This window comes from Chrysoperla carnea, chromosome 2, assembly GCF_905475395.1.
Source record: "Chrysoperla carnea chromosome 2, inChrCarn1.1, whole genome shotgun sequence".
NCBI lineage: Eukaryota > Metazoa > Arthropoda > Insecta > Neuroptera > Chrysopidae > Chrysoperla > Chrysoperla carnea.
Window position 1 is genome coordinate 85138019 of NC_058338.1, and position 27683 is coordinate 85165701.

A 27683-nucleotide genomic window follows, 5' to 3' on the forward strand; every position below is an offset into this window, starting at 1 on the left:
TTTTTTATTAATCAGAAGGATTATTATCAAAATAATCAATTGTATCGTTACGAACAGTTGTCATTGATGCACTGCTCGATATTAATGTTGTTGGTGCATCAATACGTGATGATGATTCTCTATTGCCTAAACGCATTGAAGTTAATTGTGAGGTAGATGCGGACGAATTTGTTTGGCGAACATTATTTGGTGTACGTAACATTGGTCCCGGTACTTTACGTTGACCAGATTCACGTTGTATTACTTCCAACAAACTAAAACTGGGTAACCATGCCTAAGTAAAAATAATAAAGTTAGTTTATCTCTAGAGGGAATAAAAAAGGATTATACAGGTGAAATAACTTGGCACCAATTTCCTTTAAATTTGGTGAAAGGCAGTTCTTAAAATTCTTATCAAATATCATTGACACAAAGTTATTAATTAATAAACACATGAGATATTTGAGGTTCAAATTACATTACAAATACAATTATTATTATTGTTGGCGTAAGTAACAACAGTCATCTTCTTTATATACATTCCTACATATCTCGGGAGTGATTTCTTGAGCCGTTTCCCTTATTATCTGTTCAAAATGGTCAAGTTAGTGCAATGAATAATAGAAGTTAAAAGGTTGCCAATAATAATTATTCATCATAGAGTTATTATAAGAATATACTGCGCGGATGCCTATGTTAGCTAAGGGAAAGTGTCGCTGTAAAAAAAATAACACTACCGAACTATAACAAAAAAAGATGTGAAAATTTTCAAAAGTTTTTTTAACAGGTTTCCATTAAATAAAGATCTATTTATTTGGGAACTAGGGTGTCACCGACTCTCCTTGTCAGAGGTTAATCAGGGCGTCAAAGGATCATGAAACTGGCAAAATTATTTTAATTAATTATTAAGTATTTTTAATTTTGTATTTTATGTTGTGAGAGAAATAAAACAAATTTCCTACCTTATCTCGACAAGCTGTAGCCACAACATTTCTATTTGGTTCTTGATCATACGCAGCTGATTCACATCCAAAATGTTCACAATATTCATGAATAAAATGACGTTTATCACGATTCATGGATTCAAAAGAATAGCTTCTCGATTTTTGCTTAGACTGAAAAAAAAAACATTAAAATAAATTAAAATAAGAGAAAAAATTAAAAAAACGTTTTTGAATTCAACTTTTGAGATTGGGATTGGAATGACTGCGTTTTGCTGAAAAGAACATTTTCGAGCGGTTTTATCGCTTAAACGCAGCAAATAATTTTGGAAAAGTTTTACTGTAATGTTATTTAAATATGAAATTCTTACTTGTTTCGCTAGTTGCACCAGCTCAGTTAATTTATCATGAACACGTTGGCAAAATCGAGCATCTTTTTTCGCCCATTGCTTCATAAAATCTGAATAACGAGGTGTTAACTTTTGTGATAAATCCGGATTACGTATTTGTAAACCAATTGCCAACCGTCGATTTCGTTCAATTACTTTACATTCCTCATTACAATCTAAAGTTTTTAATTTCGCTTCTTTTTTATTACCATTACTATTATTGCTTACTAGATCACCGATATCCACTGTATTTCCTAATTGGACATCTTTCATTTTCGATGCTAACAACGATGTCATTATACGTTGATATTCCCGATTCTGGTCCGTACAACTTCGCATTGTTGTACGATGACCGCATTGGCATGATACTTTCACCATTTGTTTACATGAAGTATCTTGACAGGGGCCTTCATGGCATGTATTCGCACATGGATGACCACAACCAGGCCGTGGAATGTTACATGGTTGGTTACATGACTTTTCTGTTTGTGCTACGCCATCTATTAAACATGGGCCTTCATGACACATGGCGATACATTTGTGACGACCGCATAATAAATCTTTACCACAAGGTCGTCCACATGAGAATGATTCTTGGTGACATGGGATAGTTTTTCGTACTTCATGTTTACCATAACACCATTTTGTTGTTAGCATTGTACATGGTGGGCATTGTCTTTCAGAGTGACATGTATGCATGACTGGATGATCGCATACGTGTTGTCGTCTACATGGATTTGAACAAGTAGGACGTCGAGTTCCACATGGTACCGGCGGATAAATAACGTTTGCACCGCATTCACAGTACAATTCTTCAAAACTTGATTCTAAGCATGGTAAACAACGACCTCGATGACATGAAGCTGGACAACGATGTTTCCCACATGAAAGCAATCGATTACATGGCATAGTACATTCATGGTCTAGGTCAATACAACATAATTTATTACATTTATGCCGAGCACAAGCACGCTTCTTATTACACTTTTTCTCGCAACGAGCATCATCTGGATGACCTGTGAGCTGTTTACAGGGTATTTCACGATCCATATGTCCACAACGACATCGAACTAAAGTAAATAAATCACAAACTGGACAATCGCCAGCATGACAAATTGATTTGCAAATATGGGGAGAATGAGGTGGACCACATTTTAATTTTTTATTGCAAACTTGATCGCAACAGGGAATTGGATCCATACATGATGTCCGCTTTTGATCATCAGTTAATGGTGTTTGTCCACAATGGCAAGTGGTTACAAACTCTGGTGATAAAATACATTCTTCACATGCGCCTTCGTGGCATTTTTTTGAACAAGTATGATTCTTACAAGCTAATTGTTTACCACATGTATTATCACATGATATTATTTCATTACCAACGGTTTCTTTTGTGCAAGCAACTTCTTGTACTTGTTTACCACAGTGACAAGTTTGTTGAATTTTCTGTTCGCATGGAGCACATTCACCAACGTGGCATTTTTTCGTACAATAATGTACTCCACAGTTCAGTAATTTATTGCAAATGTTGTCACAGGTGATGACAGTGGTATTTGAACACTGTATGGTTTGAGTTGTGGCCTCACAGCCACATTTTCTATTCACAAATATTGTACATTCAGGACATGGCCCTGGATGACACAGTAATGTACAATGATGTGAACAAGTTGAACGTTTCGAGGCACGACCGCATACTTCTCCACAGGAATGTGGTAATTCACCGAGCGTATATGATGGTGATTTAATTTTTCGACAGTAACAAAAATATTCACTAGGTATTTCAGTGGTGACAAATTGACATGCAGGACATCGCCAACCTCCACCCTCAACTTTTGATGATGTTGCCCATTTTTTAATACATGATAAATGTAATATATGATAACAATTTTGACATGACCATATTTCATTTTCTTGGCGAATTCTTTCACAACATACTAAACATTCTACAGTTCCTTTTCGAGCTTGTTCGGTTAATTTTTCACGTAATGTTACAAAATTTTCCACATTGGTTCGTTTCGACACAGCCTTTTTTGATGCGTTTTCATTTTGTTTCGTATCACCAATCATACTTGACGATGAGGACGATTGAAGTTTGTCCTCTCGATTTCTACTAAATTGTCTTGAATAATTTGGTCGCGTAAAATTACGTTTATCACGATAACTACTATCTGGTGCACTATAAATGCGACGATCTAAATCTTCTTTACGATCTTTATAATTACGATTATTCGTAAATCGATTATTTTTAAAATGTTGTTGTTCGCGTGTATTACTTATAAATCGTTGATTTTGTTGTTCCACATTTGTTGTTTTTGGACGATTATAATTTTGCTCATCTTTGTGTTGATAATTATAATCATCGCTATATCGATTACGATTACGATAGCCATTATATCGATCATTTTTCATTCCGCGTTTATCATTTGGAGAGTATCTACCATTATCATATTTATTATTACGATGATAATAATTATCGCGACGATTTGTGTATGTGTTTTTCTTTTTAACGGCACCAGTTGCATTTCCTCCAGCGTTTGTTAAATCTTCTGGATGTTGTGATGGAGCTGATGATCTTGGTTGAAATTCTACGATATTAGTAGGATCTTTATTACGTTTTGAATCATTTATTTGTTCTGATTCTATCTGATTGGCCCAAACAACATTTTGAGTAGAATATGTTGACGGGCCTGGGGAATAATTTGGCTCATAATAATTGTTATATTGTTCTGATGGTACATAGAGTACGGGAATGTTGTTACAATATTGTTCATACTGATTATTTCGATTTGCTTCTAAAGATGACGACGATGGTGGATATGCATTCGTTGAAGCGTCGTAATATGAATTATTCCAGTGAGCCATAATGGCTCTCTGGGTGGTATTATCACAAAACTTAGGTCTATGTGTTAAAATGATCTGAAATTAGAAGAAAAATTGTAAATATTTTTTTGAAAATCCTGTCGATTCCATACATATGGATTCTAAATGGAGCAAGCAGTTAAGGTATTTGCTATTGTCACTAAACTTAAGTTTATGACGTAAATATGCTCATAAATTAGAGTAAATATTTTTTTTTTAAACTGTGGTGTTATTATAATAATTATTTACGATATTGAATCATTTTTCTAAAATCTACTTTTTCATTCTTCAATGTCTTCAACGACCTTATTGTAATGACAAAATAGGTTAAGGGGTGAAAATAATATAATTGATCTCGAATAAGATTTTTTTTTTAATTATAATAAAATTAATTTGTAAAAATGAAAAAAGCTTTTAATTATAAAATATTTACTTACATTTTATTTCTACACGTCTAAAATAAAAATGATTAATTCCCAAATACTTTCCAAATTGCACATGTAAGAATTTTGAAATTTTTACTTATCACTAACAGATGGCATTTTTTTTTAAATTCGTTATATTTTCGTTTCAATTTATGCAATCTTATTTTATAGATTCCTCTATAAAATAATAATCGATCTGAAACAAGTAGAGGGATTTAGAATATAGTAGATAAATTATTTCTTAATATTACAAATCTTTGTTTTGTACACGTCATTTACTCGGAAGTTACAAAAAATTACACAACATGTTAATTTAAAGGTAAGTATGTAAATGTAATACAAATTGCATAACATTAGAGTCCCTGTCGTCCGTGTACAAAAAAAGCATGAAGAAATAAAATGCATTAATTTATTTGTTTTGTGTTTCTTTTATGGAAAATTCTGGAACATAAAATTCTTAAAAATACATGCATTGTTTGGCCAAATGAATCTGGCTTTATGGCGTTTTGAAAATTGTTTTATAGATTTTGAGGTACTCTTACCGAATTCCCACTTTGCCTTCTTGTAAAAAACATGCAAAATTTTCTGGTGACTAAACCTGTTTACATATTGAATTTTTCGATAAGAATAGAAATAATATCTTTAACCTTGTTCCCACAGCATATACTTAGTTTGGCCGTTTGGTGATCCATAATTGTGGCCATAATAAGGATCGTTTTTTGTTTTTCCAAATACATATTCCAAAAACAAAGACTTTGTTATCGCTAGATCTTATTTGCACTTGCAGGGAAGATATTTTGTACTAAAATATCATCTGCAATGTTGGTATGATTCAAAGTTTCAGTAGGGTAAGAATAACTCCATTTCGGTATTTTTTTAGTTTCATTTTTTAGTGATTTTACGCAAATTTGTGTTGGTTTTTTCAATTTTCTGTTAATCATGTCTTATTGAGTTCGCCTAACTATTTTGAAATTTACGTAAAGATTGCAGATTTGAAATCGATTGTGCTTTGTTGGGTTGAGTTTTATTGGGTTGTTTTTTTGTTAGTAGCGAACACCGAATAATAATTTAGTAGTATATTTTATCGTGGATGAAAACAATAATAATTTGTGAATATAGTTATATGACCATTGTTTTTCGCCTTGGTGTTCGCCTTTAGTGTCTGGTTATATACTCGATTCATTAAGTTTCAAGAGATTCTATAGATGTGATTTTATCGAAACTATCCCCATTTGAAAAATATCAAGTGAAATAGAATATATATTTTATATTAAAACTTACAAATCGATTTTCATTTTTAAATTACTTGAATTTGTCCATAGTTATTATGAGGAATATGGTTGTATGAATGAATTTTATTAAATTATAATATTTGATAAACTGTCTGAAAATTAAATTAAATAAATCGTTTTCAGTTTTACAAAAGTCAAAGACTTTTATAATTATTTTTAGGTGGCTTTGATTATATCTGACAAGGTTTTCCGTCATTTCATAATAAAATTTTGTAAGGAAAGAAAAATAGTTATTTTTTTGGATTTTAATTGAAATGAACAGCAATAATTCTTCTAAAAATCAAGTAAAATTTTATTTTCATTTTTTACAAAATATTGCGGTCCGTTACGAAGGCGAAAACCATACAACAATGAAAACAGGCAAATATCAAATGGGAATATAACAACACATTCATTTTGTGATATTATATACAGGGTGTTACTCCTTTATATAACATCACCTTGTTATGATCAGGGTGGACCCCTTTAATCTATTATGGCCAATAGCTCGTTTTGTGGTTAACCAATCAAAAAAATAACTTAAACAAATGTTACAGACCACAAGTTATATTTACTGATTACTAACTATAAAACGAGCTATTATCCATAATATATTAAAATTGTCCACCCTGTATTTACACTATTTGGTACTTGCTTATTTACTTTGTTTTTTGGTGTTCGGCTTTGCGTATTATCTTTTTTGTTGTAATTTTTCGATTTTTAATAGCTAATTAGTTCTCGAACTATAAACCAGAATATTTCGAAGCCGGAAAACTCAATAAATCTATTTAATAATGATAATGGTAGTATTAAAATGGATGAAATTTGTTTTAATAAACTTAATTCACTTATTGTTTATCAAAATATTACGCATGTATTAGAAGATATTGAAAAAACCTTATCGGAATGGTCATCAGGTACACTTAACTACAAGTAATTTTATAAACTTAATTTTTGTACGATTCCCACGTTTAAGGCAGTTTATGTAAATGATTTTACGTATGTGTAAGTACATTTGCATAAACGAATAAATTTCCTTTTTATACCATGCATATATGTAATATGCAAGGTATACTAAGTTTAGTCTCAAGTTTAAACGCTTAAAAATATTGATGCCACGCACAAAATTTTGCTATAGGTGTTCATAGAATCACCTAATTAGTCCATTTCCGGTTGTCCGCCCGTCCGTCTGTGGACACAATAACTCAAAAACGAAAAAAAAGATATCGAGCTGAAATTTTTACAGCGTACTCAGGACGTAAAAAGTGAGGTCGAGTTCGTAAATGAGCATCATAGGTCAATTGGGTCTTGGGTCCGTAGGATCCATCTTGTAAACCGTTAGAGATAGAACAAAAGTTTAAATGTAAAAAATGTTCCTTATCAAAAATTAAACAACTTTTGTTTGAAACATTTTTTCGTAAACATCACTGTTTACCCGTGAGGGCGCCAATTAGGCGGAAATTTTATAGTATGTACCATACTTGAATATCAGTTATGTATGTGTCACATGTACTATGCATGGTATTTCAACAATTATAACTCAGTCAATTGTTTGTTTTCACTTGTTTTTTATAGAATCATCAAACACACTTCCTGGTACAGGCAATAAAATAACTCCCTCAAAGTAAGTTTCTTAATTATTTTTTAACTTACGTAATCTGTAAAATCAGAATGTGAACTGACACAGTCGCCATATTTAATCCGTAACTGACTATAGATATGAGTAATCAATTTCCGTTTTCTTTGTTGTAATTATGTTATGTAAATACAAAGCTTCAATTCCTTTCCGTTCTTTTTAGCTCAGCATAGTAAACTAAGTGTAGTGTTATTAGACTATAATTATATTCACTTTATAAACTTAGTGTACTACACTGATAAAAAAGAACATACTGTAAACAATTAGCGATATACAATTCATCTGATGATCAAATATCGAGCTGTCTTCAGGAGTAAACAAAATGCGTTCTTTTAATATTTTTTAGTCATCAGCTCAAAGCACAAACTGTTCTTGAATTGTCAACTAACATCACAACAAATCTAACAGATTTTTGTTTATTACACAACTTAACGAATTCCATTAACAAAATGTTCCTTAATTTGAATTCTAACATGAGTAAACATCTAGCTGAAGTTTTACTTTCACTATCAGATGACTTACCTTCACAGGTGAATTCCACAGAGTCCCAAGGAAGTGTTGCGGGTAAGCACTTATTCTGTCACTTGAACAACTTTTTACTTTTATCTTGTTTTGATTGACTTTTTGAGCTAACATGATGAACAAAAGTTTGACCCCCTTCCCGCTTGGATGATTATATGCACTAAGTTATGGTTATAGGCACTAAGTTATGTACAGGATGTTTTTTTAAGTTAGCATTTGCTTGAAACTCTAAAAATAAGTATTAGTGATAAAAAAACTTCAAGCAAGACATGGTGGGTGTGTAGGCTCACATATCTTACGCAGACATCAAAGTTGACTTAGGTATCATGTTAAGCTCCATGATAAGCTCACTCTTCTCCATAACATAGTCGATAGATGAATATTTGAAATTAGTTTTTGTTCGAAACATTTTTCCGTAAACCGTACAGTTTAGGCAAAAACGGACTGAATTCAGTCCGTTTTTGCCTAAGCTGTTTTATTGTTTTTGCCTAAGCTGCAAAATTGTTTTTTCGTATAATTGTTTCTGCGAAATCAAGGCACTCTTAGAAAAATATTTTCCAATAAATCCAATAAAATTGGTTTGTTTTTCCATAAAGATCATTTTTGTTCAAACTGAATGAACAAACGCACAAAAAGCTATAGATTTTTGGTATCAATTTCTGTTTAAACTATTCGCTTTACAACCAAATATTTCAAACAAAAAATGTTTGCGTATTTATAAAGAACAACTTTCTAATTTAAAGCGTTCATCTAATGATTGTCAGTTTTGAATTAGAGTTAGGTTTTAATTAAACAAGAAAACTTAAATAGAATTCGATGTCGGTTTAAGATGTTTGCCTTTGGAACTAACATTTTTCGTTTGAAGCATTTTCCTCCATTAAATTTATTTATCGATTTCAAAAAGCACCAGGTGTCTATTCTCTTCGGTAATACCTACATGAAATCTACTTTTTAATTTTTTTAAATGTATTTTATAGTATCAGATACTGCAGGATTTCTGGTTATCGAAAAACAAGATGTCGAAGATGAAAAACAAAATTTATAAAAAATAAAAATTTATTGTAATACGATCGAGTTTTTGTAAACATTAAATAACAAATAAATTTAATAAAATTTATGGCATTTTAAGTACAATCCATGGTAATTTCCCACTATTTTTAAATGAATAATAATCGTAAGCCAATTTACCTAAAATTATTACAATTAAACTAGCCAAAACAATATTTAAAATATCTAATGGTTCTAATTTAAATGTGTTTGGAATTTTACACAAATCAATTCTGGATAACGACAAAATCTGAAAGCATAAAGAAGATTTATTAGAATTTCTTAAAAATGTGAAGTATTTGGTAATCAGTGTATTCGATTTCTGCCAGATGCTTGCCGAATATTATCATGATATCGGAATGATATTGTGAACTTATGGGAAATCTTGGGTGTTGCTAGCAGGAAGTATATGACAGAAACCAAATATTCTATTAGTAAACAAAACGCACCGGTTTATAGATGATTTTCCTTTTTTCTTCAAGCATACATGTCATGTCTTGATCCGTGATCACAGTTGAATATTTTCTCAATAATTCCTTTAACAAAAACTTAGCTTTAAAATAAATTAAAAATGAGCTTGTTCAATAGGCGATTTAATGCGCATTTGCTTTATTTAACTAGGATTCTAATTTTTTATTATTTTAATAACCAATTTTCATTACAATTATTGATAATACCATTAATTGCAATTTTTTTCATTTTTTGTAAGGGGTGCACCCCTCAAGAAAATCGAAAAAATTCGATATAATACTTTTTTCTCCCACGAAAACATCGCGTTTTAAACTATTTAAAAATCTATACATATACAAGAAGAAACTGACTGACTGATCGATCAACGCACAGTTGAAACCGCTGGGTCTAGAAACATGAAATTTTACACAAACGTTTTTTAAATGACGTGTGTACTAAGGTGTTTTTAATAAATACATTCTCTAAGGGATTACAATTAGGGTTGAAAGTTTGCATGAAACTTGGTTAATTTTGAAGTTAGAAATGCAAAAAATGATATATGAGTTCATAATTCAAAACTTAAGAGCTTACTGTATTACGATTTTCAGAAAATTGGTTCTTGAAGGGGCTAAAATATTGGCTGAAAGTTTCATGCAAACTTTCAACCCTAATTGTAACCCCTTAGAGAATATATCTACATAATTTTCAGAATAAGCAAAACTTCTTATAAAGAATGACTTTTTTTCTTAAAATGCAAAATAAGAAAATTTACAAGTATAGTTACCTCCTTTGAAAATTCTCTACTGGAATTGTCAACAAAGTGAGAACCACGCCTTAAAGTAGATTGACAAGGATAGTAAATGTCGAGGCCTGGTCATAATACGCATGTCTTAATATACAACATAATATCCTGGCGCGTATTTAAAATAAGATTATACCACTTTTAAATAAAGTTAAAACAGTACATTTTGTACAAATTACCATTTTACCATTTTATAAATTTTTTTTGATAGAATTAACACAAAATTATATAACAATATTACTCGTTTGAACGTTAAAACAAAATAAAATATTATTTATTTATTTTAAGCACATGTGAATTTGAAATATAAACACATCATTGAAGCAGCTGATTCCGGTTATACGATCATATTGCGCATTGAATACCAGGCCTCCAAAATGGTGTTTCTCCGTCAGCTGTTTGAATATTGTATTTTCATCTTTGTTAATCTACTCTGTGACGCCAAAATATATATACTTGGTATACACTGGGCTTATATATTTAAAATATATGATCTAAGGTTACCTCTATCCGGGGACACACTATATATATGTGTGTACTCGTGGTTTGAGACAAAAGTTTACTGTTTCACTTTTTTATTTCATTCTTTAAGGGAGCCTTGTTATTTATTTACCAAGGAGAAATAAGGTAAAATTGATGTTTAGGGGCGAGCTAAGCGAGGACAAGCGGGTTGAAAGAAAGCATGTGGGTCATCAAAGTTGGCATTGCCTATTGTGAGTAGTATGTAGAGGGTATAAGTGAGGTAAAGGTAGGTTTTCTAAATGAATCATGTGTATGTAATCCATTAAAATGAATCATTATCACGAGCCAAGTCGTGAGCAAGAGTATTACATAATTTCAGTATTAGTATTAGTATAGTATAGTACTAGTATTATATAATTTACTAGCGACCCGCCCCCGCTTCGCACGGGTGCAATGCTGATACTAAATACACTACAGAAAAACTGTGAACGTTGTATATAAAAACATAGCGGCCCGCTCTGGCTTCGCACGGGTATAAAATATATAGCCTATGTGATTAAAATCGATCCAGTAGTTTTGATTTATTCATTACTGTCCGTGGCCCGCACGCGTTAAATTTGGAGTAAAACATTCCCCCTTTCCCTATACCATGAAGATTTCCTGCTATCTTTGGAATATCTAAATTCATACACTACATTTTTACTTATTTACTTTTTACATTTTTAACTATTAACCTCAAAAATAGCAGTACTTCTCCACTATTTAATGGATGTTATTATACATATAAACCTTCCTCTTGAATCACTCTATCTATTAAAAACAAAAACGTTGCGTAGTTTCAAAGATTTAAGCATACAAAGGGACATAGGGACAGAGAAAGCGACTTTGATTTATACTATGTAGTGATTATATATTATATAATTTGAGAAATTTCTTTGTTGAAAATTGTTTTCTGCATGGCGCATATAAAACTCGTAGTTTATTATATTTTTGGTTGTAGTATATTTTTGATGGTATGTGGGCCAAAAATTTATGAATTTGCCTTTGATTAGGAGAAATAAAGTTGATTAATCATACATACTTGAAATACTGGAATAAAATGACATTCACAAATCCAGGGATTATTGCCCAAATGTAATCGTGAAATGTAAATATTTTTCTCAAATGCATTTTCCAAAATATACGTCTTAACCTGAAAAATTTATTCAATTCATTAAAAATTGCTTTTAAAGTTTATATTTCTTTTTTACTTACAAAATGTAATTGATTTCCTCTTAAACTCAATATTCTAAATTTATTTAGCCAATCTGTTCCTTCTAATACATCGATTGTGGATATTGAATTATCATCTAAATAAAGGTCACTTATGTTCATATAGATTTTGTTTTCCGTTAATGCTGTTAGATTTGTAATCTAAAAAAAATTAAAAAAACTGAATCGGATCAATCGGGATTTGAACCTTTGGAATTTTGCACTGAACTTTGACTAGGAACCAAGACCAAGACTAATTTAATAAAATTTAACTTACTTCGTTTTTTTCTAAATGTAAAATTGTTGTGTTAATTGGTAAATTCGTAGGTAAATCTTTTAATCCAATATTTGTGCAATTAACAGCTACAAACGGTGTTAATCCTGTCTCGGGATGTTGCATTACGTATGTCACCTTACAGGAACATTTAGTAGGACATTCATTTTGAGCAGCCTGTAAAAGAATCGTTAGAATTAAAAAAATTTGTAAATGATGATTTATTTTGGGCAAACCTTTATAAATTGTAGTATAGGTAAAATTGGTTTACCATAATACGCATTGCTGGTATTTGTTCCACAGCTAATTTGTTGTAAATCTTGAATTTTTTTACTGTTATTTAACAACCATTCATAGTCATCCAACATTTTTTCGGAGCATAAATAACTATTTCCTAAAATAATAATAATTTTGATTGATTCATCGGAAATTATTATTTTTTGCTAATATATTCTTATCAGTGTAACTCTACCCTGTATTATTCCGATTATCTCTAAATGAAATATCGAAATGGATTATGTTGAATTAAATTTTTTAGTTAGAAAGTGCAGTTTTTGAAAAGAAACGAGGAAGCAATGTGCACACAAACTGTGTGTAACTTGTCCCCCTGAATGCGAATACGTCTAATTTGTTCCAAAAATGGCTATAATATATACGAATAAATGAAGTCAAAAAAATTTTCGGAAAAATTATCTTTAAACGATTTTAACACAAATCACATGAAAACTGAATATTAGAAGATTGTCTGGTTGAATTTATCTGGTTTATATATACATACGTACCTGATAAATATATGTGTTCCAATTTATGAAATGAGTCGATAAATTTTTTGTCAATAATTTCTAAATGATTTCCTCGTAAATCGAATTTTTGAATTGAATTATGGATGATATTGTGGAATTGTTCATTTTTAACTTCATGTAAACTTAGATTTCGAAATTCAATAATCTAGGAGAAAAAAGTACGATAGTAGTATCATTAATTGTTTTTCAAAATAAGGTAAAGCTTGAAAGCCGAATAATTAAAAAAAGAACCCTTCAAAATTTGCGCTAATTAGATGACATAAATAAACCAATTTTTAAAAACTGTGTATTTTTGTTTTGAAGTCGCATGTTTGTTATGTTGGCTAACTTGTTCATATCAGAATGCAAATTGGAGAAAAATAATTTCTCATCAAAGCGAATGTGATTGGCTGCGTCCAGCGGAAGTGAGCTTTACTGAACCGAAAGGTAGCATGTACTATAACCTTATGTACCTTAAAGATAAATGAATTAATATGATGTCGAGTTAACCTATGCCGGGACTACTAGGCAACGCAATTATCCGGGGCCCCTAGACAATGTGAAAGTCAGATGGCACGTGGTTTTTTTAGTCTTCGTAAATAACATTGCATTTTATTGTGTGCGCTCCTTCTCATAAAAATTTGTCTTTTGTTCCTTTTTTGTAGACATCATCAGTTAACTTGGCGTCCCCTGGTGGCACCTTGGCGGGGTTTTTAGATACATACCAAATCGCCCAATGATTAATACGTAATTGGATGATTATTTATGGGGTGCCGGTACTAACACTTACCAGCGAATACTTAGTAAATTAATTGAGCGCTCACCTCAGCTAAACGCAGCCAATGTTTACGTATTCAAAAAATTGTGACTGTCAGCAGAAAAAAACTGCCCGCGCATTGTACATTAGGAACTACTCTTTCTGTGAATTTAACAACCTCATATTTTAACTTTCTCTTAAACTAACTTCAGAAAGAAATTCAACGGGTGCCAAATTGATAAAAAATTCAGAGTTTCTTTTTAAGCACATTCTATTGTGTCTAAACTAGTTTTTTTTATTTCAGTTTGCTTCAAATGAAATGAATTGTTTTCAGAGAATATATTGCCCAAAAAGTAAAAATTTAACAATTACCTGTAAATTTTTTAACTTCGGTATCTTGTGTTTTAAATAAGTAATATTTTTGGAAATGATTTTTAAATGTTTTAATTTTGGTAATCCATCTAACACATTTAAATCAAATGATTTATGAGGCCAATTGCATATTGTTAAAAATTGAACGGAATCATTCTGAAATGGAAAATCTTCTAAGCCACAAATCACATTATAACAAATTGATTTTTTGTCGTTATCGCATGGAATGCTTTCATCAGTCCTATTACAAATGAAATTATCACTTTTCTTATTATCTTCTATATTTTCTTCGTATGTATTAAATATTATCACAGATGTAATTAATAGTATATAGCTGAAAATTAAATAAAATACAATGCTTTCATTAAAATATAGACTAGTGTAAAATAATTTTTTAATAGAAACTTAAAAAAAAAACTGCCGTATCTAACTACACGTCTCCAATACAATAATTAATCAGATAGTGTGACCAATGGTGGCCCTGTTCCTATTATAGTCATAGACCGCATGTAAAAAAAAAAATTCAATAATTAATTTATATTTCGTGGTCAGACAAAAAGGTAACCCCACCTAAGCACTAGTTTTTTGACATTCCAAAGTGAGGGCATGTTATAACTTCGATGTGAAATAATTAACATAAAATAGCTAAAATAGTTAAAATTATTTTTATGATGTTCCAATACGTTATTTGCAAAGAACGCTCATAGAACATATAAAAAGCGTTACAAACTTGGGACTAAACTTAATATACTATGTATATTTCATATATGCATGGTATAAAAACATACGTATGCATATAGTTATACATATCTGTATATGTATTTGCCTATACACACATAGACACATATTATACAAATAAGTACATTTTCCAACTTTAATTTAGCTATAACATGAAATCCTGTCATTTTCATGACTTGTGACCATGTGAACCTTTCTTTAGAATGACTTAACTATCATTTGCCAAAATTCGAAAAAGTTTGACCAAAATGCAGATTACATCTAATTTGTGCGAGGTCCATTATTTTTTTTAAATAAAATTGTATAATGTTTTAAATGCATTTGTATTTTATTTTTGTGTTAATCATAAATAATTGGTACATATATTTTCAATTTCAATACCTAGTGGGATGCATATATTCAAGTATATCTTAATTTCGTTAACAAAATTATTTGAATTACAGGTCAAGGTTACCTATATATATATATTCTTAATATGAATTTATTAAAATTATATGTTTTGGAAACCTTTAATTTTACGTAATAACACATATATGATCATAAATAAATTAACATATCATAAATTGCAGGTTTATCGATTATTATTGTTTTGTTACGATTGACAAGATTATTTAGGATATTTATACCATGTATATGAAGTATACCAAGGTATACTAAGTTTAGTCCCAAGTTTGTATCGTTTAAAACTATTGATACTATCATAGATAATAAATATTTATATTATACTAGATACTATGAACAAAATTTTGGTATAGGTGTTCATAGAATCAGCTAATTAGTCCATTTCCGGTTGTCTGTCTGTATGTCGTCTGTCTGTCCGTCTATTACCACGATTACTTAAAAACGAAAAAAAGAGTTTAAATGTAAAAAAGGTCCCTTATAAAATAATAAACAACTTTTGTTTGAAATATTTTTTCGTAAACATCACTGTTTACCCGTGAGAGCGCAAATTATGTGCAAATTGTATAGTATGTTTTATATGGGAATATTAGTTATATGTGTGACAAAGTTATATGTGTGACATGTATGTTTGTGTAATGTGACAGAGTAATCAACACTATCTATACATGGTATTTCAACAATAAACTCAGTCAAATGTTTGTTTTCATATTATTCGATTTGATATATAATAACAAGCCGTGGGTAGGGTATTGTGTGACTTCTGGGGTACACACGTATAACTTCCCAGCAATATAAGTAGTAATAAAAAAAATCATAGGGCCGTTAATACGCTCTAATCGATATCTCAACGAATTCGAAATCATTTTTTGTTCGCACTATATCGCTCACGAAAAAATTAAAAAAAACCGACCGACTCGAAAGGAAAAATTTATTGAATATCAAGTTGCAAAAAACCTGGATTTTGCCAGTCCTTAGAAAAATAAAGTATTATTATACCATGTATATATGAAATATACATAGTAGATTCAGTTTAGTCCCAAGTTTGTAACGCTTAAAAATATTGATGCTACGCACAAAATTTTGTTATGGGTGTTCATAGAATCACCTAATTAGCCCATTTCCGGCTGTCCGTCCGGCCGTCTGTGGACACGATAACTCAAAAACGAAAAAAGATATCGAGCTGAAATTTTACAGCGTACTCAGGACGTAAAAAGTGAGGTCGAGTTCGTAAATGAGCATCATAGGTCAATTATGTCTTGGGTCCGTAGGACCCACTTGTAAACCGTTAGAGATAGAACAAAAGTTAAAATGTAAAAAATGTTCCTTATCCAAAATTAAACAACTTTTGTTTGAAACATTTTTTCGTAAACATCACTGTTTACCCGTGAGGGCGCCAATTAGGCGGAAATTTTATAATATGTAAGTACTATACTTGATTATCAGTTATGTATGTGTCACATGTTTGTATGTGTAATGTGATAAAGAAATCAACACTGACTATGCATGGTATTTCAACAATTAACTCAGTCAATTGTTTGTTTTCACTTGTTTTTTTTTTTTTTTTTAAATTATTGTTTTTAAATGTTTGATGACGTCACTGACAGACAATATAGATTGGTAGATTGTTTATAGAGAATGAATGGATAAAATGAGTAAACGCCGTTGTTTTTTTATATTTTTGAATAAAAATTTACACGTGTTTGTTTCTCAAAATAATTTGTAATATATATCAAGGTACCTATACTAAGTTTAGACCCAAGTTTGTAACGCTTAAAAAATTGACGCTATGAACAAATTTTGGTATAGGTGGTCATAAAATCGCCTAATTAGTACATTTCTAGTTGTCCGTCCGTCTGTCTATGAACACGATAACTCAAAAACGAAATGAGATATCAAGCTGATATTTTTATAGCGTGCTCAGGACGTTAATAATGAGGCCAAGCATATAAACGAGCAACATAGATCAATCTTGGGTTGGACCCATCTTGTAAACCGTTAGAGATATACCTAACAAAAGTTTAAACATAAATTACGTTTTTTATAAAAAAATAAAACTTTTACTTGAAACATTTTTTTCGTAAACATCATCGTTTATCTGTAATAGCGCAGATAAGGACGATACTGAAAAAATGTTCCTTATAAAAAAATAAACAACTTTTGTTTGAAACATTTTTTCATAAACATCACTGTTTACCCGTGAGTTCGCAAATTAGAACAAAATTTTGGTTTGCTATTTTCTCCAAAACTATAAAAGATAGAGAATTGAAAATTTGCAGGTAGCTTCAACTAGTGGTGTTCTCGAACATTCTCGAAAAACAAACAAAAAAAATTCTAGAAAATACTTTTCGAAAACCAAATAAATGGCGTCAATTTTGAAAACCAAATAATTGTGATGATTTTTTAAAGTCATCTAATTTTAAAAAAAAATAATGCTAGCACTGACCTTCAACACTTTCTATACATAGTAATAAAACAATTAACTCAGTCAATTGTTTGCTTTCACTTGTTTATTTATTAAAAATAGCTATTAGATTCAATTTATAAATTATTATTATAAATTATAAACATATATTATGCGATAAATTATATAATATATTGAGAAAACAAAAATTATTGCTGATTTGAATAGTATCTAGCTTAAAATCAATGTATTCACATGGTATTCACATAATCAATAGCTCGTGTTCACGTAATCAATGTCTGAAATCTTGAAGATCAGAATGTGACGTCATGCAAAAGAATAAATGTATACTTCAGAATAACATAATAATAAATATTGAACTTATGTCAATAAGCCATGGTCATTTTAAGAAACTATTGGCAACATGATATCATTTTAATATATGCATCGAAAGTTAATAATATTAAAAATAAACGAAATCATTGGGATTGGAGACTTATTATACCATGTATATGAAATGTATCAAGGTATACTAAGGTATACTACGAACGAAATTTTGGTATAGGTGTTCATAAAATCACCTAATTAGTCCATTTCCGGTTGTCTATCTGTCTGTCTGTCTGTTTGTCATCTGTGTGTCTTTCTGTCGCCTGTCTTCAGCCCGTCTCACGATTACTCAAAAACGAAAAAAGACATCAAGTTGAAATTTTTACAGCGTGTTCAGGTCGTAAAAAGTGAGATCGAGTTCGTAAATGAGCAACATAGGTAATTGAGTCTTGGGTCCGTTGGATTCATCTTGGAAACCATTAGAGATAGAACAAAAGTTTAAATGTAAAAAATATTCCATAAAAACAATTTGTTTGAAACATTTTTTTGCTAACATCACTGTTTAACCACAAGGGCGCAAATTAGATGCAAATTTTATAGTATGTATTATATGGGAATATCAGTCATCTATGTTTCGCATGTACCTATGTATGTGTTATGTGATAAAGAAATCAACACTGACTATGCATGGTATAATTTCAACAATTAACTCAGTCAATTGTTTGTTTTCACTTGTTTTTTATAGAATCATCAAACACACTTCCTGGTACAGGCAATAAAATAACACCCTCAAAGTAAGTTCCTTAATTATTTCCCAATGACAAATAAAGCGATCAATAGTGACGATGAAAAATCGCGCATAGCTTTCCCTCGAAGACTTAACAATTGTTTTATGAAATTTTATTATTCACATTTTTTTCTAGAATGTTACGTATTTTCTTATTAAAATTAGTGCTCAAAAAGTTGCTTTTACTCCACGAACTTCGGTTGCATTGAACCTGCCATCTTGCACCAAAAACTCCCATACCATAAAAATAGTTATTTTCGGTAGATTTCCTTGATCTGCCTTTGAAAATTCTCGGTCGATTTTTGGAGGCATTTTATTTATGGAGGCTTTCAGAAATGAAATAACGTAGACAATACCCCTTTAAAGTTGATATTAGCGATATATTAATACGACTGTTGACACTGTTTTATTGGCATTGCTTGTCGAATTGACGTCACAGATCACGTGTGCGGTGGAGCAAAAGAAGAAAAAAGAAAAAAATCGTTTTAAATTATTTCAAATATTGTGACTTTTTACAATTTTTTTCATAGTGTTTTTATTGTTATAAATGCACAATTTTCGAGTTGCAGGTTCTACTCGACCTATTTTTTCATAATAAAATCACCAAAAGCATTTTTAATATTCATGAAAAAGGTCTATTGCTGAGCTTAGTTGGTAATAAATAACGTATATATATTTTAATCCATATCTGTTTATCATCACATAGGTGACAAACAATTGATGCCATTGTCATTTAAATAATCCCTGAGGTAGAAATGTATACAATAGAAAATATTATGCTCATTCTACTAAACGATGGTTCAGTAAGGACAATGTTATGTTCATTCTACTGAAGAAAGGACGTTTGATTCTACCTAATTACACCTAGAATTATATTTTTAACAATGGAGTGTTTACAATTTTAACACATTCATACAATAAGGTGAAATTGGTTCGAGAAATGTAAGGGAAAATCCTTGTGGGATTGCTGCGTCGAGATTTCAAAACCAGCCAAAGACTCGTATATCTGAGAAAACAATTAGGGCGAGGTAAAAACCTCTTTTTCTTTGACATAGCTGCATCGCGAAACTTGAGCAGATACATGGTGGTACCTATATCTATCTGCTAGTTAGACAAAATTTCTTTCTCCTACTTTCAATCATATGTCTCCAAAGCTTTGTCAAAAATAATGAATTTTCTGAAAGTAGGTCGATAAAATTTTGTATAAAGTAGCTAAAAGACTCTCGAAGCAGTAATGTGGCAGGATTTTGCCCGTACATTTCCTCTGACGAAAGTATTTATTTACTTCCATCAGACTGCGGTCGTTACTTACAGGACACTTTATAAACATAAATATCCCTCTTTCAGTTATTATTAGTTTATTTCTAATTAGGTATAGACATTTCTACTTTAAATTGAAATACTTTTTATTCTAATGAAGTCATCTAATTTATTTGGAAATTTTCCAATTAAAGCTTTTCTTTGCATATATAATTTTCATCTTTTCGTAGCAAAGAGAATATCGTTACAAAGTTAATTCAGTTTACCTTGCATAATTAACGATCGACGATATAAAAAATGTGATTATCTTTGTATAACTTCAAAACGATTTCGACAGAAATTGAGCACAAACTGTTTTTAGTACTGTCTCATATCTCGTTTATCTGTTTTTTCACATGTTTCTTGTTTGTAATTATATCTGTTCCAAAAGATGATATGCTCATCCGGTGATTCTAAATAAAGAATAGAGGCACAAAAATGTGCATTTAAAGATTTAAAGTTTTTAATTATACACGTTGTATGTATAAGTTTTACAAAAAATTTTTTAATGAACGAAATATAATGACTGGAGAGTTTTTAAATATTTAAGGGTAGGTATATTTAGGCACCAGGAAATTTTGTAACAATTATTTCGTAATGTCATGGGGTCTAGCGAACTTACATTTACACAAAACTTGTCGGGCTAATTAGTAAAAAGAAAATTGCTGAGCTGTGGACTGAATAATATTTATATCCAATTCAATGTAACTGAAAATAAACGATTTTATCTAGTCTAAGACCCTTCTAACGCGCAATCTCAGAAGTGCTAGGATTGCGTTAATTAACGCTTTGTATACATAAAAAACGATTTTTGGCCAATATCTCGGAAACCATCAACTTTATGAACAATAGTTTCAAACAAAAATTGTCGAAAATTCTTTTCCCTAAAAAAAATGTTGAATCAAAAATTTTGATATATGCTAATTAACAATATCTTGAAACTAATTTTTATAAAAAATTTTCAAACGACAGTTGTTGGAAAATTGTTTTCTTAAAAAAAATGAAGAGTGAACAATTTCGGTATCTTTAGCCCTTTTCAAAACGATCAATTTTATATATATTTCTCTTAATGATTGAATAATTAACGAAAAATATCTATGAAATTGAACGTTTTGAAAACGGCTAAGATATCGAAATTGATCACTCTAAATTTTTTGTATAAAATCAATTCGTTTCAAGATATTATTAATAAGCATATAAATATATATTTGTCTGTTTTTCCCGATTTTTGGAAAAATGGCTGAAGATATCAAAATTTTTGATTCTACATTTTTTTCAGGGAAAAAAATTTCCGATAATTTTTGTTTGAAACTATTTTTCACAAAGGTGATAGTCCCCGAGATATTGGCCAAAAATATTTTTTTTATGTATGCATAGCGTTAATTAACGCAACCCTAGCACTTTAGAGACTCCGCGTTAGTAGGGTTTTAAATTAGATGCCAAAAACTTTTTTTTTAGTTTTTTTTTTGCCTTTGATTAAATTTACGTAAAAACATTACTTTGAGCGGACCACATAAAAAGGACAAGCCAAGGAAAAGTAATGGCTGCACCATCCATTAGTCTTCAAGTCTTCGATTTTGTTTTTCGACATTACAAAATGCGATAATATGAAGTTATACAAAGCTAACTGAATTATTAACAATAATTATTTCCGAAGAAACGAAAATTTTCTCATTAATATGTTAATAACGCTACCATAATATCAGTTCTTTTAACATATTGCCTCAAGCACTAAAATAATGTTAGTTAGTCCAAAAATGTAGTTGTTATTTAGATTTATTACTCGTTATATATTAATAATTAATTCTCTATTCCATGCTTATACAGTATAGGCTATACTAATATAATAAATGTCAATGTCAGTTTATTTGGTATTTGCTTCTTTATGTATTATTTTTTACGTCTAATCGAAGTAAAAATTCACGGGTTTATGGGCATAGTACTAGTAAGGGAGGAGAGCGACAAAGACTACTTTTTACTCTAGATACAGTTAGATACGGGAGCGCATGGTAATTAAGTTTTATATTATGATCTTAACAAAAACATTTGAGTAACGTGCGCTTCCACCATTTTTCAATATATTTCATACAAACATAGTACAAATATAATATGGAAGAAGGATTATCATTTAAAATTTATTATCGGCAATATTTTATACTAGCTGACCCGCCGTTTAAATACCACGGAATTCATAAATGAATCTTATCTATTTATTGTTCATAAATAAGGGCTGATTGACCAGCCCTATTCTAACCCTTAACTGACTGATAATCATAAATGTTATTTATATGCAATATACAATCTGTATAACAATTTTCAGCTTTAGTAAATTCATTTTAGTACCACGTAAAACTGCATCGTCTTGATAGCATATATCTGACCGCTTGACCGACCGCAGTATATGTGTGTACACAACTACTATAACCAAACCTCAAACGATCAGCTTTAGTAAATTCAACCAATTTTTTTTTTGGCCTGGCTCTTCTATTATTGTATTGAAAATACAATAATATTATAATATTAAAAAAACATGATGTTATCTATGAAATGATTAGACCATTAAAAGACTGGGCTATTTCGTTCGTACAGACGGACTACATTTGGATTGTTGTAAATTACAATGGTTTGTTTCTTAATTTATTCAATGTTTGCTGATACTCATGGTCTAAGCCTGTTATCGTAGCTTTATTTATCGGGGACGGTTTAATACAATCAGCTCTTCTATTATATTATTTATAGCGAAGCTGCGGGTATAAGAGTTAGTAATATTTATAATCAATCATATGAAAATTTTCTGTATTGAATGTCTAACTGTAAACAATAAATTCAATTATAAACTGTGTGTAAGACTTGTATTTGTAAAAAAAATAAATTAATTAGATGCAATGTCGATATTAAAAAGTGTAACAACATACGTAAATTAATTATACACAGTCATGAGCGGATACAAATAATTTTATTAATATTAATTTATTAAATAACCAAGGGCAAATCTACGCATGATTATAATTTCGTAGGATAAAGAGTCAATCTTTTGTACTCGTGACACGAGCGAGCGAACAGAATAATTTAAGCCATTCGAAATATTATCAAAGATAATAAATGAGAACTTCGATTTTTGCTCCAATTTCCTAGATCAATTTTTTGTATGTTATAAATACGTATTTCGACTACCAGATAGTCATCATCAGTATGAATTCGCTAATCGTAATTAGCCTTATTATGTATGTTACTGGTTGCTAATTTGGTTTGGTGCTAATACGAAAATATCAATGTGCAGTCCGCCACCAAATTAGCAACAAGTAACATACACAATAAGAGTAATTACGATTAGCTAGTCGAAATACGTATTTATAAAATACAAAAAATTGATCTAGGAAATTGGGGAAAAATCGAAATTTATTAAGCCATTTGAGCCAACGGTTAAATCGAGCCTATAATTTAGCTAGCTATGAAGTAAAGAAAAGAAAGCAAATAAGCGCGTGAAACGAGGATTTTATTGCGTCGCAAGATAAAATTGAGGATTGTCATTTTTTGTCGAATGAAAGAATTTACACATTGGAGGGGTTTTCAAGTATCACGTAAGCAAATTCTCTATGATTTTAGACCACTACTCCCTAAATCTACTCTGCTCTTATATACCATATATGGACGGTCACATTTGTTTTTTTCCTTTTCTATGTCATTGCTAATATCTTTACTTTCTATTCAAAAGTTTTTTTTATTCATCCTGCTTTATTCGAAGTGAAAATCGGATAAAAAAAATCAAGTCTTTATCTTTAAGTCATCTACTCTGCTTCCACATTTTTCAGCCGATAGTCATAACAGAGATGAATGAATGCTATATTTATTTATTTGAATTGCCGGGAATTCTACGAATTTAACATTAAATTACAATTTTTAAAACTCTATAAATTCTCTATAGTATTGCTTTTTTAGATACTCTAATAGTAGTGTAGAGTAAAGCCAATTCTGGGAAAACTCATTTATTTTTTTAGTAAATAAAATAATAAAAACGGTAACTAAATTAAATTAATATAATAACATATTTATAATATTATAAAGCGACTTCAAACAAAAAAGGAGGAGGTTATCAATTCAAATGTATTATATCTACTTTATTATATTATAAAAATAAGAATAAAGTATTGTTTTTTGTACTTTTTAGTGCATATTAATTTGTTTTGGAAAAGTTTTTCTTTTGAAGTCGGTTTTCTTTTTGTTAAAAGTTTTTTTTTTTTTAAATCTTTTTAACTTATATACACGTGGAGTTAACACGTGGATGACCGAGCTTTGCTCTTTTTTTTCCTTGGTAAATTCGAGAATAAAGTTTCCGAGATAAAACGATGTTTCTAAAAATGAAACCTAGCTAGATCCATTTTTCGCCTCTGAAAGCCCCTGTATATTAAATTTCATGAAAATCGTTGGAGTCGTTTCCGTGATTAAAGTTTCCGAGGGAAAACAGCGTTTTCTAAAAATAAAATCTAGCTTGATCGATTTTTCGCCCCAAAAACTAACAACAAACTAAATTTCATGAAAATAGTTTTATCCGTTTCCGATTGAAAACGGCGTTTTCTAAAAATGAAAAAATGAAAAAACTTCCCCCTTTGATGAAATGTTTCACACAAGGTTGAAATGTCGTAATATTAAATGTGTAAGATAAAGATAGTGAATAAACCTTGCTCACTTCCAAAGATCGAGATTAATGTATATATATTTCCAGAAACCAAAAAAAAAAATAAATAAAAAGTTCGAGAATCGACTCAAATTTACCTCAATCTACTGACCTATTATTCTATTAACCAAAATTCACTATTCCTCTTCTCCCTCAACAACAAAAATTTGTAAACTAGCGATTAATTGTAAATCAAGAACTTTTATTATTACGCTCCTGGGTATCATAATTTAACTTTTAAATATTTGTAGATAAGATTTAACAATTCAAGGGTAATAATGTTTACTAATGAAATCTTTTCATTCATTTTAATATACATATTGTAGGTAATTTTTTAATTAAACTTTATTTAATAACAATAATCTTGTCCTAATTTTTTAATTCTTATACCTTTTTACTAATATTTTTTGCTTTAAACCCTAAATTTTTTGTGTATATGATGTCAATCAATATTCAAGCTAAAATGAAACATAATATGTATACAGTGTGTCCCTGGATAGAGGAAGGTATACTTGTAAATTTTCTTATTTTGCATTTTAGAAAAAGAATCATTCTTTATAAAAAATTTTGCTTATTCTGAAAAGTATATAGGAATATTTAAAACTTCTAAATTAAATGTACAGGGTAGCCAAAAATTTAGTATCACTATTTTTTTTTTTTTGGTAAACTACCCGTCCTTTTTAAAAGTTGACAAAATGTTAATAAGAAAAGTTTCTCGAAATTCACAATTATGACTCAAGATTCAAATCTATGACTGAATTTCAAGAAGATCTTTCCAACTTTGACAATTCCATTCTTAGTGAATGTTTATCCGAGAAAATAGATTTTCTTTTTAATTTTCTAACCTAGTCCACAAAAAAAAAAATACACTCTCGAATAGTACATGTTAATTGATTTATTATTATTTTCTTTGTAACGTTTTTTTTGTAATTACATCTTTTGTTCAAATAAAAAATAATGCTATGATATAAGGTACACGGATCTTTCCTGATACTTTGTATAGAGTGGTAATTGTTAATTGCGAGTAACCTTTCTGAATAACATTTTGTCAACTTATAAAAAAGAAGGGTAGTTTACCAAAAAGAAAAATAGTGATTTCAATTTTTTGGCTAACCTGTACATTATTTAGAAGTTTTAAATATGCTTAAAATGAAAAATAAGAAATTTTACAAGTATAGTTACCTTTAACCGGGGACACACTATATATGTATACCGATTGTATACACGTATACAATCAATCTTTGTTTTATACATAGGAACCTCTCTAAGTTGCAACAGCCTGGATTAGTTTGATTGCTGGGTTATTTTTCTTTTAGAACACTGATAACAAGAATAGTAGTGAACCAGATATATCAAAAGATTTTGTATAAAAATGAAAAATAATGATTACGATGATGCAAAGAACATTATCACGAGTTTCATGTCGCGTTAATTGCCGATTAAAAAGGGCGAGGCTATAAGTTTAACGAGTCCGAGAATCTGTGAGTATATTTGGTATCGTAGCTCCTAAATGGATGAACCAATTTTGATTTTTTGTTTGATTGAAAAAGAATTTAATCTAGAGTGTTTTTAGCTATTCTTCAAGTTCGAATTCGTTCGAGGGCTCCGTACCAGATAACAACTAGAACAGAGACGATGGTCTTTAAACGGCTTAGTAGATTTTCTTGAAACATAGATAGCTAACTAAGAACACTTGGGATCAAATTACCTTTAGATCAAAAACAAAATGATGATTAATTGGTAAATAAAAACCAGCTCAGTAGCCGGGTGAGGTAAGGCGTTCTTACTTGCTGTGACTACTGGTTGAAATATTGCGGGCTCGAACCCAGGCAGCGGCAGTGTCAACAAAATAGTTAATGAAGCGGTATAATGATCACACTATCGTCGCTTGGATAAGGGCGAAATAACCAAGTTCACGCACATCATAAATAATTGTATATTCTATGTAGTTTAACAAATAAATAAAGATTAAAATAATAATGTGTGTGGCCTCTGTTATATACGTAGTCTGAAAAACGGAGGTTAAACCCTATTATTATTATTATTATTATTATTATTATTAATAAAAATGTTTCAAATTCTTTGGATCATTTTCATTTTTTTTGGTATTGAAATACTTAACAAGTTTTATGAATATACGTCCTTAAATTCTGATATAGTACAAGATTCGAATTAAGGTCGACCTTCACCCATCTGTTTACCGAATGAAAAATTTTTTTTATGAAATTTAAAATATTAACAATTATTCCTGTAATGGGTTGCCTAAAAAAATATAGTCAAAACTATTTTTAATATAAATATCAAAACTTGGAAAGCTTGCAAACTTTATTTTCGACTAATATTTCGTGGCCAATCATACGCCACCGTATTTATAATAAATAAATTATCTTTATTTAGATATGCGAGTCAATGAATTAACAGATGCACGTAATTACTATTTTCAACTTGAACGTGAACTAAAAGATGCAAAATTCGTTAGATATATGCAAGTTAAATTTTTTCAAAAGATTTTACTCTTGGCATTTTCACTAAAAGAAGTCTTGATCACACTTCTTTAGGCAACCGATTGCAGGGATATTTGTTAACATTTTATACTTCATAAAAAATAACATTCATTAGGTAAGAAGATGGATGAAGGTCGATCCTAATTCGGATCTTAGACTAATACTTGAAAAAATTGTAAATATAAAAATTTAGTAACCAATAATAGGCATTTACCTGATATGAAAATACTTCATTGTTAATCCATAAAATAGTACTTTATATAACATAAATTATTTAAAATAATATTTTAATTGTTAGCTATCAACTTGTGCACAATAAAAAGTGAACTTT

General features: G+C 30.0%; 3 protein-coding genes across 3 annotated transcripts; 1 reads left to right on the top strand and 2 right to left on the bottom strand.

Annotated features, from left to right (window-relative positions):
• Positions 1-4763, bottom strand: LOC123292234 (protein shuttle craft-like). Its single transcript, XM_044872811.1, has 4 exons — positions 4606-4763; positions 1292-4225; positions 942-1094; positions 1-274 (listed from the first exon to the last, which is right to left on the bottom strand). The coding sequence occupies exons 2-4, from the start codon at positions 4169-4171 to the stop codon at positions 8-10; spliced, it is 3300 nt and encodes a 1099-aa protein (XP_044728746.1). The 5' UTR covers positions 4172-4225; positions 4606-4763; the 3' UTR covers positions 1-7.
• A 1376-nt stretch (positions 4764-6139) lies between these two features.
• Positions 6140-9067, top strand: LOC123293003. The gene is made up of 5 exons (XM_044873717.1): positions 6140-6169; positions 6592-6781; positions 7440-7488; positions 7847-8064; positions 9000-9067. The coding sequence occupies exons 1-5, from the start codon at positions 6140-6142 to the stop codon at positions 9065-9067; spliced, it is 555 nt and encodes a 184-aa protein (XP_044729652.1).
• A 69-nt stretch (positions 9068-9136) lies between these two features.
• On the bottom strand, positions 9137-27643 carry LOC123293004 (protein singed wings 2). Its single transcript, XM_044873718.1, has 9 exons — positions 27567-27643; positions 14316-14553; positions 13091-13256; positions 12545-12702; positions 12312-12485; positions 12038-12196; positions 11865-11975; positions 9519-9605; positions 9137-9319 (listed from the first exon to the last, which is right to left on the bottom strand). The coding sequence occupies exons 1-9, from the start codon at positions 27617-27619 to the stop codon at positions 9137-9139; spliced, it is 1329 nt and encodes a 442-aa protein (XP_044729653.1). The 5' UTR covers positions 27620-27643.
• Positions 27644-27683: the final 40 nt, after the last annotated feature.